The 16,225-nt window shown below is 38.5% G+C and overlaps 1 protein-coding gene across 3 annotated transcripts in view; it reads right to left on the minus strand.

Moving 5' to 3' along the window:
• Positions 1-226: 226 nt before the first annotated feature.
• LOC140465009 (glucose-fructose oxidoreductase domain-containing protein 1) overlaps positions 227-16,225 on the minus strand; it is a 147,514-nt gene continuing 131,515 nt past the window's right edge. For all 3 annotated transcript variants that reach the window (XM_072560786.1, XM_072560787.1, XM_072560788.1), the window contains exon 2: positions 227-9,341. In XM_072560786.1, coding sequence (XP_072416887.1) covers positions 8,422-9,341 — 920 coding nt within the window. In that variant the 3' untranslated portion in view covers positions 227-8,421. The remainder of the gene's footprint in view (positions 9,342-16,225) is intronic.

A 16,225-nucleotide genomic window follows, 5' to 3' on the forward strand; every position in this document is an offset into this window, starting at 1 on the left:
CATGAAAAAAAACTAAATTTTCAAAATGCCTAGCTAAAATATTAACAGATTTTGATGCAATAATTAGTTTTAGTATGTCCTATTGGAAGCCATTATTGAAAAGCTGAAAACACTGATAAAATAACTCTCAAGCATTTCAAAGAATGACTGGTTTAAGAGGTGATGTAGGATAATGACTCCATCGACAGAATCATCATAATGTAATATTTTAAAAACACTACATAAATTTGCTTGAAATAAATTTATTTTAATTATTTTATTATCAGAGGAGAACGTACTGCTCCAACTTTGATCACATAATGTATGACCAAATAATGCTTCATGCTGTCATTACAAAAACAAGGAATACTAGGCATTCCACTACTAGGAATATTTTTAAAAACTATACCTCTACATAATATACATGTAGCCTGTTTAATCACAGATATTACCGCCGCTACTTACTCATAATGAACTAATAATAAGTAATTAATGAAACTGTGCTCATTTTACTAGAATTTGTCCATAGCTTCACATCAGTCTTGAAACCATCTGTAAGTGTGTTCTATAAGGCAATTCATATCTTAAAGATAAAAACAACTTGTAAAATTTACAGTAAAAGTACATTTCAGTACAATTATTGCACCCTGATCAGAAACACAACACAATTTCTTTTAATCCTTTCAATGAGTGGTATTCCTTTAATTGCAATTGAGGGCATGCAGCATTAGAAAACTGATATGCTCAGTTGGACAGTTCTTCAAAGCTGTAACAGAATATGACAGTGCATACAGAACAATTTGCATATTACAAGTTACACATACCAGAAAAGCTTAGACAAAAAGTAACACATTCGTTTAGTATTCCAAATAAACAACACAAACTACATCTATTGAACTGACAAACATATACAGTAAGCTTGTCTGACAAGATAGCCATTTGAACCCTCTTCACAGTACTAGGATTTTAAAGTCCAATTGTTTTGTGCATATTTTAAATAAGAATATTTTAACAAAACCAAGTCTGTTTTGTCTGTCCTATCTACATTATATAAAATATAAACTTTGTATAGTTTATAGTACTTGAAGTTTTATCTTGATAAATATTTTTTTCTGCATATATACTGATATTCATGCTAAAAATACATTACCATAAATAACACAAAGAATAGACAGACAAGTCTCCTCTGTACATATATCAAGCACTTCAAAAACCATTAAAAGAACACATTTAGTAATAATTCACATCTTGTCATCAGCAACATTTAATTTCAAGTACAAATGCAGACAGAAGTCTGAGTGAGCGTATTATTTCTCATTCAATTCCAGCAAAAAGATGTTTTACAAAAATTGAAAACAGATTTATTTACTAGCCAACATTAGCCATTGATTTTATTATAGATTGCTAGTTTTACAAATAATTTTTGTTTTGTTATGTAATTGTATATTGCAAATAATCGAGCAATACAGAGGAACCTCACTTATCTGACATTCGATTATCTGGCAAGATTGCAAGGTCTCGATGCTCGGCTAAACTATGTTAACCAGCATTCGATTATCCGGAATTCGATTAACTAAGCGAAATACTGCCCGCCCATGTCCCTCAGATAATTGAGGTTCCTCTGTTTATATTGGAAAATCGATCTTCATATGTGAAACAAATAACTCACCTTCAACTGGGAGTTGTGTTTTAATCCTATCTCAGTGAATTCAAGCCTAAGTCCTTGAAATATGTTTTGAATTAATTTGTGTGAAAATGGTGAGGAGGGGGTGCATCTTTCTTTGACTCCATCTGCATTGTTTACATTTGCAATGCTGGTACAAATGATAAATGTAATCTTTTTATACTAACTGTTGAGTCAGAGACAACCAAATCTAAAAAGGAGTGGCATGTAAAACTGCATTTCTGTCATCCAACAGATTTTTTTTTCATTATTGCACACCTTTAAGTATTTTTGTTACAGGACAGCACAGGAGGAGGCCATTTGACTCATCAAAGAGCACCCCAATTCCAACCACTCCTTATTTATTTTCAATAAGTCTTGTAATATTTTTCCAGGCTCCCATCTGAATCTGTATTCACTAATTTATCAGACTATGCATTCTAAGTCCCAGCCACTCATGGTATAATACGTTTTTCCTCATGTTTCCTCTGCTAATCATTTGTATCTTTGCCTTTTTTGTCTACAATAGATAAAGAACTATAACTCTATTTAGCTGTTCATTATACAAAGCTGCATTATTGTGAACAACTTAAAGTTTTGATGCTAACACTTATAGTCATATTGCAAAAAAATGTTTTTAACTAGGTTCTGATAGCTTCTGGTACAACTGCTAACTCCCAGAAACAGTGATATGTTCTCGTTCAGAGAACTGATTGCCATTTCCAAGATGTCAGTGTTGAGCCACTGCTTAAAAATCGTTGCTAGATGCAAACCAGACTATGTCATACACTGCTTCTAATTACAGATGTATTTCATGGTACTTACTTATTTAGCTGCTCCTTTTAGCTTTTGATCATATGTGTCTTTGGTGTACAGAATGTCCAAAGTGGGTGACTTTAGTTTTTTAAAATTTTATTTTTGAGTAATAAGACAATTTTTACTCCTAATCAGGAGCTTCACAGAATAGAAGATAGAATGAATAATTTGGGTTTTTCCCCATAATTTTCTCCGCTGATATCTGGATTTATATTCAGGGTTGGAGAAACTCCATGATGGGAGTACAGACTACAGTAGTAACATTATCTCAACTTCCAAAAGCACCAGTGCCTAAAGGGGGCGTGAATAACGCAGAGAGTATTTGTAGATTTTTGTGCTATCACAAATTCAAAACCTCAGTAAAAGATTGAGATCGCTGTATGCTTTGTGATCCAGCAAAAGTAGAAAGGTTCTAGCAATTTCCAAATGCTCAGAAATTTCTCAAAGGATAAAAGTGAAATCCCAAATGATAGAATCAACATCCAAAATCCATTCTTGTGGTTTTTCAACATGATATAACTTTAACAAATGGATAAAATGTACATCAAACAATTTTCAGAATGTAGAGAAGTAGTTTCACTATAGAACATTTAGTTACATTTAGTTGGAGTAAGCATTACAACTTAGTGTCTCTCTGCTGCATCTTAGGGTCTTTTTGTTTGTATTAGGTACGTTTCAGAGATCTTGTTAGGTGTTCAAAGCATTTCAAGATTTTTTTAAAAAATGCAATTATACATTGATATACATTTTATCCATTAATTAAAGTTACTATCATGTTAAAAAAAAACACAAGTATGGATGTTGGATGTTGATTCTGTCATTTGGGAACTCAGTTTTATCCTTTGAGGAACTTGAGCATTTGCATTGGAAATTACTTGTTCTACATTTTACTGACAATTACCCTGCAGTGGTATGCTGTGTTTGGACTCATATTTAGAGGAAAAATTAATGTCACTCTGCCTAATGTTTGCAGGCATCTACTCACAAATGCTTCCTGAGAAACTCATAGAATCTTTACAGTGTGGAAAGAAGCCTTTTGACTCATCAAGTCCGCACCAACCCTCCAAAGAGCATTCTATCTCGACCCTATCCCCATGACCTCACATTTACTATGGTGAACCCACCTAGTCTGCACATCCCTAGACACTACAGATATCAGTGTAAAAGATAAGGCTGAAGCTTTTACAGCAATATTCAGCCAGAAGTGCTGAGTGCATGTTCCATCTTAGTCTCCTCTAGTGGTCCCCAGCATTACAGATACTAGTCTTCAACCAATTCAATTCACTCCACAAGATATCAAGAAACATTTGGAGGCACTGGATGCTGCAAAGGCTACAGACCCTGACAACATTCTGGCAATAGTAGTGAAGACTTATGCTCCAGAACTTGCTGCTCCCCTGGCCAAGCTATTGTAGTACACTCAAGACATTGGTATCTACCCGACAATGTGGAAAATTGCCCAAGTATATCCTTTAACATAAAAAGCAGGACAAATCCAAGCTGGCCAATTACTGCCCCATCAGTCTCGATCATCAGTAAAGTGATGGAAGGTGTCATCAGCAGTGCTATCAAGCAGCACCTGCTCAGCAATAACCTGCTCAGTGGCACCCAGTTTGGGTTCCACCGGGGTCATTCAGCTCCTGACCTCATTACAGCCCTTGGTTCAAACATGGACAAAAGAACTGAATTCCAGGCATGAGGTGAGAGTGGCAGCCCTTGACATCAAGGCTGCATTAGACAAAGTGTAGCATCAAGGAGCCCTAGCAAAACTGCAATCAATGGATATAAGGGGGCAAACTCTCCAGTGGTTAGAGTCATACCTGACACATAGAAAGATGGTCGTAATTGCTGGTGGTCAGTCATCTCAGCTCCAAAACATCTCTGCAGGAGTTCATCAGACTAGTATCCTAGACCCAACCATCTTCAGCTGCTTCATCAATGACCTTCCCTCCATCATGAGGTCAAAAGTGGGGATGTTCACCAATGATTTCACAATGTTCAGCACCATTTGCGACTCCTCAGACAATGAAGCAGTCTGTGTCCAAATGCAACTCAATCTGGATAATATCCAGGCTTGGGCTGACAAATGGCAGGTAATGTTTGCAGCATTCAAATGCCAGGTTGTGACCATCACCAACAAGAGACAATCCAACCACTGTCATTTGACATTCAATAGTGTCACCGTCACTGAATTCCTCCACTATCAACATCCTTGGAGTTATCATTGATCAGAAACTTAATTTGACTCACCACATAAACGCAGTGACTACAAGCGCAGGTCAGAAGTGAGGAATACTGTGGTACCTCTTGACTCCCCAATGCCTGTCCACCATCTACAAGGAACTCCCCACTTGCCTGGATGAGTGCAGCCCCAACAACACTCAGGAAGCTTGACATCATCCAGGACAAAGTAGCCCGCTTGATTGGCACTGCATCCACAAGCATCTACTCCCTCCACTACTGACGCTCAGTAGCAGCAGTGTGTTCTACCTACAAGATATACAGCAGAAATGCACCAAAGATCCTCATACAGTGTCTTCCATCTAGAAGCATAAGGGCAGCGGATATTTGGGAACACCACCACCTTCATGTTCCCCTCCAAGCCACGCAGCATCTTGATTTAGAAATATATCACCACTCCTTCGCTGTTGCGAGGTCAAAATCCTGGAATTCCCTTCCTAATGCCACTGTGGGTCAACCCACAGCAGGTGGACTGCAGCCATTCAAGAAGGCGGCTCACCACCACCTTATAGGCAACTAGGAATGGGCAATAAATGCTGGCCAGCCAGCGACGCTCACAGCCCACTAAAAAAAATTATAAGATAAATAAATAATTAGCATGACCAATCTGCTTGCAAGTGTCGTGAAAGCAGATTCAATTAAGGCATTTAAGAGGGCATTGGATGATTATTTAAACAGTCAATGATCTGGATTACAGGGAAAAGGTAAGATATTGGTACTAATTTAAAATGCTGCGCGAGTCAGTGTAAACACTACGTGCTAAATGTCGCCATTAAGCACCCTTATAACTCATGATTGCCAGCAACATCTTCTCAGTGCCAGAGAGTGAAGGAGGTCTGGTAGGGGATGGGTATGGTGGTTGAAGGAACATGGTTTCTTCACAGAATCTTGGTGGAACGCGACCACAGTTCACATTCACAGTGTCATGTGAAGGGAGAGAATGCATTGAACCTATTCCAGCACAATAGTAGTTCCATCTTGTAAACTCAAATTACATTGTACTGTTTGTGTTCCAAGTATCATTTTCTTTAAATTTCCACAACTAGAGTTTGAAACTTCTTTGAAAGGAAGGAAACATCTTCTGTCATGAAAACTATTATAACTACTTAGCATTCTTCATAAGTTAGCACTACAATTCTGATAGACCATAATTACAAGGACGAGGTGTTAAAAGTCCTATTTTCTTTAATCCCACAATTTTAATTTATTTACAGATTTCAACTTTGAGAATAATTTTATCCTCTTTTGATATACCTTGTACTTTGGCAAAGGGTTTAATCGAGTGAGTTGTCAGTGAAATGTAATCGGTCTAAGTTTCCAGGTGACATGCAACAAGGGAGGAACTGCAGTTGCAAGAAGGATGCAGAGGCTTAAGGGGACTTAGACAGGCTAAGTGAATTGGCAAATGGAATATATTGGAGAAATGTGAAGTTAACCAGTTTGGTTGGACAAAAAATGTGAAATATGTCTTAAATGGTGAGAGATTAGGAAGTGTTAATGTGCAAAAGGACATGGGTGTACTTCATGAAAACTAACATCGAGATTGTGTACAATTTGGTTTCCTTCCTGAAGGAAGTACACATTTCTCATGGAGGGAGTACATTCCTGGAGAGAAGAAATCAATGAAACTGGGCCTATATTCTCTAGAGCTTAAAAGAATAAGAGATAATCTCATTGAAACATACAAAATTCTTAGAGGGGTCAGCAGGGTAGATATGAGAAGATGTTTCCCCTAGGTAGAGAGTCTAACACCAGTAAGTTAGTCTCAGAACAAGGAGTAGGTCATTTAGCACTGAGATGAGAAGAAATTTCTAACCAAGGAGGTGAATCTTTGGAATTTTCTACCCCAAAATGTTGTGAAGGTTCAGTCATTGAGTATGTTCACGACAGAGATCAATAAGATTTTTATATATTAAAGACATCAACGGATATGGAGATTGTGCGAAAAAATGGTGTTGAGGTAGAAGATTAGCCATGACCCAGTTGAATGGCTCAAGGTGCCGAATGGCCTTCTGCTACTCCTATGTTCCTATTTCCAAAACTTAGTCAGTATCACCTAGTCAAGATCCATTAGGGACCGGTAACAAACTGGCATCCCACAAAAGAAATAAACCAACAAACAAAACCACTGTTGCATGTACAAGAAGTGAAGAGTATCACCTGGGTGAAATCCATGCTTACTGATTCTTTTTGCCTCAAAACTTTCTTGATGCTCGCTGGTTTGTTTAATTGCCCAATTGAGACTGACAATTTGTCACCTGGAGAAGCTTAGATGCAATGTCAATCAATGGAGGATGGAACATTCATATTTTGGCAAATCTACAGCACAAATTATGCACCGGTGACATTTGCCTCCTTGTGATTTTTGTTTACATAGCCCAGCCTTGCTTAATATTTGTGTTGCAGCTTAAGAAATTAAGCAGCATATGTTAGGGAAAAAAGCACCACCATTCATGTCCTTTTTATTTATTTTTGGGGCGTGGATAAGGCTGGCATTTATCGTTGACCCTTGTTTGCCCTGAGAAGGTGCTGAACTTTCTTCTTAAACCTCTGGCAGCTCAACTGCATACCATTCTAGGTTACTTTCGAGGCCAGTTGAGAGTTAATCACATTGATATGGGACCAGAATCACATGTCTACTGGAGTCCTTTCAGTATATGATATCAGTGGACCAGGTGGATTCTTGACAATCAAATCAACTTCTGGATTGCTTTTTTAAAAACATTTCTTGACTTTATATCAAACGGAATTCTCAAGCTGCCTTAGTGGGATTTGAGATTCCACTTTCTGAATTATTACTCCAGGCCTTTGGATTACTAGTTCAGTAACATCAACACACTACTGTACAGGATCATAAAAAAAATTACTTTTTCAAAATGCAGTTTTCATTTTTTAACTTCCCAATTTATCCTCACCTTCTTTGGGTTTCCTCTTGCTATGCACCTTTTAAAAATGTAACTTGGAAACCTACTTGCAACTGTTGACCCATAATGTTCCTCAGCCAAGCACCAGGAATCTACATGTTCCCTGTTAAAGGAATCTTTTCCGTCACCCCACTGTGAAAGCAATTAATGTTACAAAAGCATTACATAGTGAACTGTTTAATTAGACTTGAAGCTGATTGGTGCAAAAAGTTAAGATTTAAACACAATCTATTTTTCAGTTGTAAATATGATGATTTAGGGCATTTCTGGTGCATCTTCTCATATTTAGAGCTTTGTGTAATGGAAGCACACAGAAGTAAATAATAAATAGAAGTTCGTACTTATGACTTTGTAGCGGTCTTGATTTTCGGTCAACTAAAACTAACAAAGCTCTACATACCTGCTATATTTCTTTAAAATTCTGTGCCTGGAGTGCAAAATTGCAATATTTCCAAACAAAGTTATCTCCAATACAAGTTGCTTGAATGACAAGCAATTTAAGGTGTCACATGGTAATGAAAGCCATTGCCTTTTCAAAAGCTTAACAATGACCACCAACAGGGGTAGTCCTCAGTAGTTATTCATATATTTTTGCTTTAACGACATTTTTGTTACCAGACACAAAATTTTAGACTTACTTGGGATAATTTTAATCTTACTTCCAAATAAATCCTGCAGATATGTCAATATTTATTTAAACCAGGAAGTCACAGAGGTATAACACTAACATATCTGTGCATATATATGTTTCTTTCACATACTGAATCTACTTGTTATAAGAATTGTTAAAAAAAAGAGTTAGTATAATAGTGACATTCTGCTGCGACGCATGGCCTCACTGATCAAATATGCAGGACTAATCTCAGGCTCCTCTGTCATAATTACAATGTTCTGCCATTCACCGGTCTCATTTGATTTTTTAATGCTGTCCACCACACACAGTGCGTACAAACAATCCTCAAATGTTGCTGCCATCGTTAATGGTCTTCCATCCCAAGTCCGCCGGTCTTCTTGGTCTTGGAATGCTTGTCGAATGGCTTGAACCATCATGATAGTACCTCTGAGGAATGGGGATGGGATATCCCTAAAAGCTTTCTCTGGAAGCAGTGCATTACTTACAGGAGTTGAGTCTTCTAAAATCAATTCCTTTTGAGATACAGTATTTCTTTGTCCATACAAGTCACTGCCATTAACCATTAATCGGCCAGTTGACCCCACCACAATGATTTCTTGTTTAAAATCTCCAGGGACATTGAAATTCAAAGTTACAGTACAGCATACACCACCGTCTAATACCATTTGGAAGGTGCAAAAGTCATCACTAGTGATTTGACGAATACCTCTGATATGCTCTGTCTGCTTCACAAATGTTTTCAGGAAGCCATGGACTTTGGCAGCCTTTTGGCTTGTCAGAAAAGTCAGAAGGTCAATAATGTAGCTTCCCACTGAATGTAGCCCTCCACCCCCCATCAGGTCATCACAGCTCCAGTTGTATTTCTTACCCAGAAGACTTCCACTATGAACCTGAACTTCACAGATCAAAAGGTCTCCGACATAGCCCTCTTGAATCATTTGTTTCATCTTAACAAAAGCAGGGAGGAAACGAAGAACGTTACCCATTATACTCATGAGTTTGGGATAATAATGTGCCGCTGACATCATCCTAAATGCATCCAGGGGAGTCGCAGCTCTATCACAGATGACATTCTTCCCAATTCCTAATTGAAAATAAAAAGAAAATATAGGAACACGTGGTTACAAATACTTTTGCCCACTCACAAGCACAATGTTTAACAACTAGATAACAATCCATTTCCCAAACTCAGTTAACAGTAGACAAAAATATTAGAAGCTGAAAACATACAAATGCTTGAAGTAAAATGCTCTAGATAGGCATCTAAGTTTCTGTTACTAAGGAACTCTTTAAATCCAGTTAAAAATGATCATCTGTCTGTACTACCCTTGGTTTGTTAAGCAGGTTATAAAACCATGTAGATAGAAGTGAAAATGAAGTAAGGGACCTTACATTGTCATTTCACTGATTTTATTCCTATGCATAAATGGGGCAGCAGCACAATGCAAATCAACTCTTCCATCTATGGAGTGGATAATTCATTTGGTACATGGCACAACAATGACCTACTATTACCACTCACCATGTGAGTTCATTCCAGGTTCTCAGCCAGTCATTAAATCTAGCTATCCATATTGCCTTATCCTCGTTCATCCTCATTGGATGCTGCCCAACATCATTAACTCAGATGCCAGTGTTGGAGTATCTGTTGTTGTGCCCTGATTTATAGCACAGCAAACTGTTCATGGAATTCCTTCTCCCTGTAGACAAGACTTATTATCTTGGGAGAATATTGAAGTTTTTTGTGCATATACAGTAAAATCATTTTTTAGAACCCAATCTACACAAACAAAAATCAAAGCTGACATGAGGTACATGGAAAAAACATCCACCGTAAAAATCTGACTTTGAAGTGGCAAAATGTATGTATAGTTTCATGATCTCCCTACCCCCATTAATTATAATTTGATCTCTCCATATACAGATAATAAGACAAATCACTGGTGTAGAAGTAATCCATTTGGCCCATCATACCTGTACCAGATCTATTATCTAATGCCAATGGGCGGCACGGTGGCAGTGGGCAGCACGGTGGTTGTGGGCGGCACGGTGGCACAGTGGTTAGCACTGCTGCCTCACAGCGCCAGAGACCGGGTTCAATTCCTGCCTTGGGCGACTGACTGTGTGGAGTTTGCACATTCCCCCCGTGTCTGCGTGGGTTTCCTCCGGGTGCTGCGGTTTCCTCCCACAATTGAAAGATGTGCAGGTCAGGTGAATTGGCCATGCTAAATTGCCCGTAGTGTTAGGTAAAGGGTAAATGTAGGGGTATAGGTGGGTTGCGCTTCGGCGGGTCGGTGTGGACTTGTTGGGCCGAAGGGCCTGTTTCCACACTGTAATCTAATCTAATCAATCTCCTGCCTTTTTCCCATATCCTTGCACACCATTATATACAATAAACCATCTAATGCCCTTTGAATGCCTCAACTGAACCTATTGCCACTATCACATTTCCAGGCAGTGCATTCCATACCCTAACAACTCGCTGTATGAACAAGTTTTTCCTCACATCACCCATGCTTTGTTTGCACGTCTCTTTAAATCTATGTCCTCTTTTTCTTGTTTTCTTTTGCGAGCAGAAACAGCTTCCCCCCATCTCCTCTCTCCGGCCCATTCATTTTGAAAACCTTAATCAGATCTATTCCTTAATTAGTCGTTCCCTCGCATGAAAACAATTCCAATTTCTTCAGTCTGGCCTCATATCGAAAGTTTCTCATACCTGGAATCATTTTAGCAAATTGCTTCTGCACTCTCTAGCAAATTGCTTCTGCATTTGCATTTTTCCTACAAATTGGCGACCACAATAATACACAATACAGTACTTGAAATTGCAAGAGCAAAAAGAATTCTAAAAATGACGTACAGAAAATAAAATTTCTGTCTTTTAATTAAAGCTAAAAAGCTACAGAGGTCTCATCCACAAGGCAAACCAGAGAGCATCAGAAAGAGAGTCGACCTATGTGTCAAATGAGCTACAGTAAATGAATGAGGATGGGACAAGACAGCTAACTGTCACATGCCAAGAAAATAGATCTCCTACATGTTGCAGCAGTAGCATTTGCAAGACAGAAAAATGAAAACTCAAAACAGCCATTGCAAAAATTAAAACAGGAGTTCACATTTCCTCACCAATGCCTCCAACAAAGAAAAGAAAGGCTTATCTTGCTGTCATGATTTGGAGATGCCGGTGTTGGACTGGGGTGTACAAAGTTAAAAAATCACACACCAGCTTATGGTCCAACAGGTTTAATTGGAAGCACACTAGCTTTCGGAGGGTCGCTCCTTCATCCCTTCTTTCATGTAAATCACAAAACCTTTTTTTTAAAAGTTGCATTCTCAGGTTAGCTGTAACAATGGGTGATAGCTAGACAACACCTTCAACATATTGTCTAGCTATCACCAATTGTTACAGCTAACCTGAGAATGCAATTTTTAAAAAAAAAGATTTTGTGATTTACACATGAAAGAAGTGAAACTATCACTGTATTCTAACAGATGAAAGACTCAACAGACAATCAAGGTATTTTTCAATGTATAATTTCAGTTACATCACACTGTAAATGTTTGCTATAAATTCTGTGTTTTAGGATTGAGGCCTCCACTATCACCTAATGAAGGAGCGACGCTCCGAAAGCTAGTGTGCTTCCAATTAAACCTGTTGGACTATAACATGGTGTTGTGTGATTTTTAACTTTATCTTGCTGTGATCAATTTATGACCTTTGCTCCTCAGTCCCTATGTCCTTCTATCCATCTTCCTCTCCTTCCATCTACTTTCATCCCCACTCTCCTTATCTTCAACTGTCTCTCTTGGTGCTCCTCTCTATTATCCTAACAATCCATCTGTCTCCTTCCCTTACTGTTCCTTACATGGGTGTATTCGCTCTCCAGGCTTCCAGCTCTGCTCAGAGTAATCCCTTTACCTGGAAATTATGTGCTTTTTCATCTGACATTACTAGGTTTTATGCATGGTTTTCAAAGTTAGCCTTATAAATAAATATAGTGTAAGCATAATTAAAGAGCTGGTAGTATTGCAGCTTTCACTTTGTTATGATGTCCAGTATGTTTTAACTCAACCAATTGCTTTTGAAGTGAAATTGTTTTTTCAGTAGATAAATGCAGCAATTTGTGCACAGTTAGGTTCCAACAAACAATAAATGAGATGAATGTTCAATTAAATAGTTCTTGATATTTGTTAAGGGATAATTGCTGACCAGAACATGGGCAGAACTTTGCCCTTAGCTCTGCTTCAACTGTCACAAAATCTTCTACGTTCACATAAATTGGCTGACAGTATTTTGACTTAACATCTCCTGAGTGGTGTGAAGCACATGACTTTCAAATTATTATCCTTCGAAAACAGTGGCACACAAGATGAAAAATGTTAAGTAGCTCTATTAAACTTCTTGAGTTGTCTGCCAAAAGGGAGGCTCTCTCCACAGTGCCCTACCTCCTCCACAGGTAGGGCGAGGAGAGAGGTCCCAAATAAATCTGAACTAGAACAGGGATCCAACACTATTATTTGCATTAATCTGATCCACACTGACTATCTAGTCAACTGATCCAACTTGTCTCTCAAGAAGTCCGAGTTGCTGTAATAACATTCACTTTTACATGCATGTTATAGCCTGGAGTTACCGATTATGGTGGTAGAGCTCCAATTTCTTTCCATCACATGGCTAACCAGCAGACTCCAACTCTTACTGTCTGCTCTAGGCATATGTTGGAAGGATTTATAAGTTAAAATTCAACCTATTTAGCCATGTTATGATTGCATCTTTTTTGTCTGTCAAGTCCTGATTAGGAGCTTGAACAAAGAGTTTCTGGTTCTTTGTTCAAGAGGCAAGGATTCCACCATTGCTTTTTCTGTAAAACTATGGACTGATTTTGATATCAGGGCAATGTTCCTTCTACATTCAAATGTTGGATGATTGCTGACATTCAAACAATTCATCTCTGTGGTGTGTTATAGACCACAGGGAGAGTCTCAATATACACTTCTGCATGCAGTCGTAGTCTGGAGTTAGGGAAGGTTGGTAGAGACTCCGACATTTTTTCCATCACATGGCAGACCAGGGATTTCTTCCAGTCTTGCCATCTGCCACTGGCATGTGTTGGAAGTATTTGCAGATTGATACCAACCTGTTGGCAGTATTATAAATGCATGTTCCTTAATGCTGGCTGAACCAACACCACCCACACTGGCAAACAAGTAAGAAAAGGTACATCTGAAAGGTCTGTGAGGAAGGAAGATCCAGGAGTATGACTCTATCAGTGAAGGAACAATTACATAGTTCAAGTCAGGATGGTGTGGAGGCTCGGAGGGGAATTTACAGATGGTGGTGTTCCCATTCATCTGCCACACTGGTTTTTCAAGGAAGTAGAGGCCATGGGTTTCAAAGGTGGTGTCAAAGGAGCCTTGGTGGATTGCTGCGGTGTAACTTGTGGATGGTGTGTGTACTCTGCTGTCACTGTGCATTGGTGATGAAGGTAGTGAATGTTGAATGTGGTGGACTGACTGCCAATCAGTTGGGCTGCTTTATATGAGTCTGGAGCAATGAAGGGCTACTACATTTAACATCCAATATCAGTGACATGTAATCTGGATTTAGTATGTTTTCTGAATTAGAGGGATACGATAATATAAAAAAAAAGTGAATGACAAATTAGCTACTCACTTTTATGCTTGTTTTATCATGAAATGAATATAAACTAAAATGGTAATCTGCACCTGGGTATTAATTTAAATGTTGTGGCCTGGAAAGATAAACATTGACTTGCAAACTGACTAAGAATTGATGGGGTTCACATTTTTTCCCTGGGGTGGAGGAGTCCAGGACTAGAGGGCATAGGTTTAGGGTGAGAGGGGAAAGATGTAAAAGAGACCTAAGGGGCAACTTTTTCATTCAGAGGGTGGTACGTGTATGGAATGAGCTGCCAGAGGAAGTGGTGGAGGCTAATACCAATTGCAACATTTAAAGGGGATCTGGATGGGTATATGAATAGGAAGGGTTTGGAGGGATATGGGAGAGGTGCTGGGAGGTGGGTCTGAATTGGGTTGGGATATCTGGTCAGCATGCTATTTCCCTGCTGTACCTCTCTATGACTCTATGACTAATTAAATGATGCAATGGTGAAGCAATGTTGGGGTAGGTGGGAGAAATCGGGTCTGGGCTATATGAAAGAATCGTGGGAAGAGATTACAGAGGCATTATTATGTAATTTAATAATTTGTTGGAAAAAGTATAACTGTAGAAGACTGATAGATAATTATGGAATGACGTTCTTTAAGGAAGGTGCACACATGTTCCAGAACTTACAGACTAGTCAGCTTAATACTGGTGGCAGGAAAAATAATGAAATATCTATTAAATTAACAAATTTGACCTTGCATATTCCATGACAACACCCTCTAACAATCAGAATTAATTTTGTCAACCAATCAGCACTCTCCCCTCAAACAGCACAAATGTCCATTTTCTTCTTAGGCTGGTACTTATTGTAAATTGTCCTGATAAGTGCAAGGCAACATGCTTCAATAAAATGTTTTTTTCAGCAATACTCAACTTCTGTACTACCAAACAACTACAGGAGAGTATAGAAGAATATCTAGAAAAGAAATATAGAATTCTGAATCTAAGTCAGCATGGATTTCAAAAGAAGCATTCCTGCCTTATGAACATTATTCAATTTTGGGGGGAGGTAACAGTAAGCGACAATGTTGTAATGCAGTAGATGCCATTTATCTGGAATTTCAAAAGGTTTTTGATGAGGTGGCCTATTATAAACTAATGAATAAAATCAAGGAATATAGAGTCTGGAGAAAACTGGCAAAATGGATTGCAAATGGCTTCAAGTCAGAAAACAAAGAAAGGGAGTAAAGGGTGGGTTGTTCATAGCAACAGCAGCTGGGAAGTGATGTTCACTGCATTAGTGTTGGAACCACTGCAGTTCCCACATTGTCCTTCTGATGCAATCAAATCTTAATTTCAATATTTGCAGACTACACCAAATTGGGGAGGTGAATAGCAAGTGCCCTACAGATTAGTGAGAGATTGTACAATTTGCCAGAAGGTCACATTGCTTCGAAAGAGCTATCCCTGCTGGTTAGACAAAAATCTTGGAGCACAAGTGCACCAATAAATAAATGTTATGCCTCAGTTAGGAAGCCATTACAAAAGCAAATCAAGCATTCGACTTTATTTTCAGCAGGATAGATCGAATTCAGAAATAACTGTAGTGGAGTCAGGAGAAAAGTGGCAAAAATGGATTGCAAATGGCTTAATCCTGTGCTTTAATCGTGTGCCTTAATCCTATGTAATCCTGTGTAGGTTAGTCTACTTTACCAGAAATGTTGCTATTCAAATATTCCATCCTTAATATGAATTGAGATTTAACGTACAATGACTTTTTTTAAATGCTAGATTTCAATGCAAACCTGATTACACACCTATACCAATACTCCACACACAAAATATATCACCTTGCTGATCTTTGAGGAGTCCTATTGTCTCCCTATTCTCTCCCTAACTTGCGGCCTGTCTCAGTGAATGAACACAGCTCTGCATAGTACCTCCAGATATATATGCAAACACATTTCTCTCTGTATGTGTTTTTCTTTCCTTTGTGGGGCCAGTGCTCCTCCAGATCTCACAAGGAAAGTTTAGAGTTTTCTCTATCCCAGATATCTATTCAAATTTTTGTACATGAACCCTTCTTGCACTGGCCCCTCAGCTACACAGTTTTCTGGCACTCCTCTCAGCTCCTGCCTCTTTCAGGTATGATGACACTAAACAGGTTTTGAATGAAGTCTGCTCATTTAAAACTGGTCAAACCTCGTTCTGTAGCGAGTGAAGTCTTTAGCATCTTTTCCCTCAAAAAGCCACTGACAATTGTTTACTTTGTGTACTAGATTCATCAGCCCTTTCCAATGCAAGCACAATTTCAACTTCATTTTTCCTGCTAATTTACA

The sequence above is a fragment of the Chiloscyllium punctatum genome, chromosome 41 (assembly GCF_047496795.1).
Source record: "Chiloscyllium punctatum isolate Juve2018m chromosome 41, sChiPun1.3, whole genome shotgun sequence".
Classification (NCBI taxonomy): domain Eukaryota; kingdom Metazoa; phylum Chordata; class Chondrichthyes; order Orectolobiformes; family Hemiscylliidae; genus Chiloscyllium; species Chiloscyllium punctatum.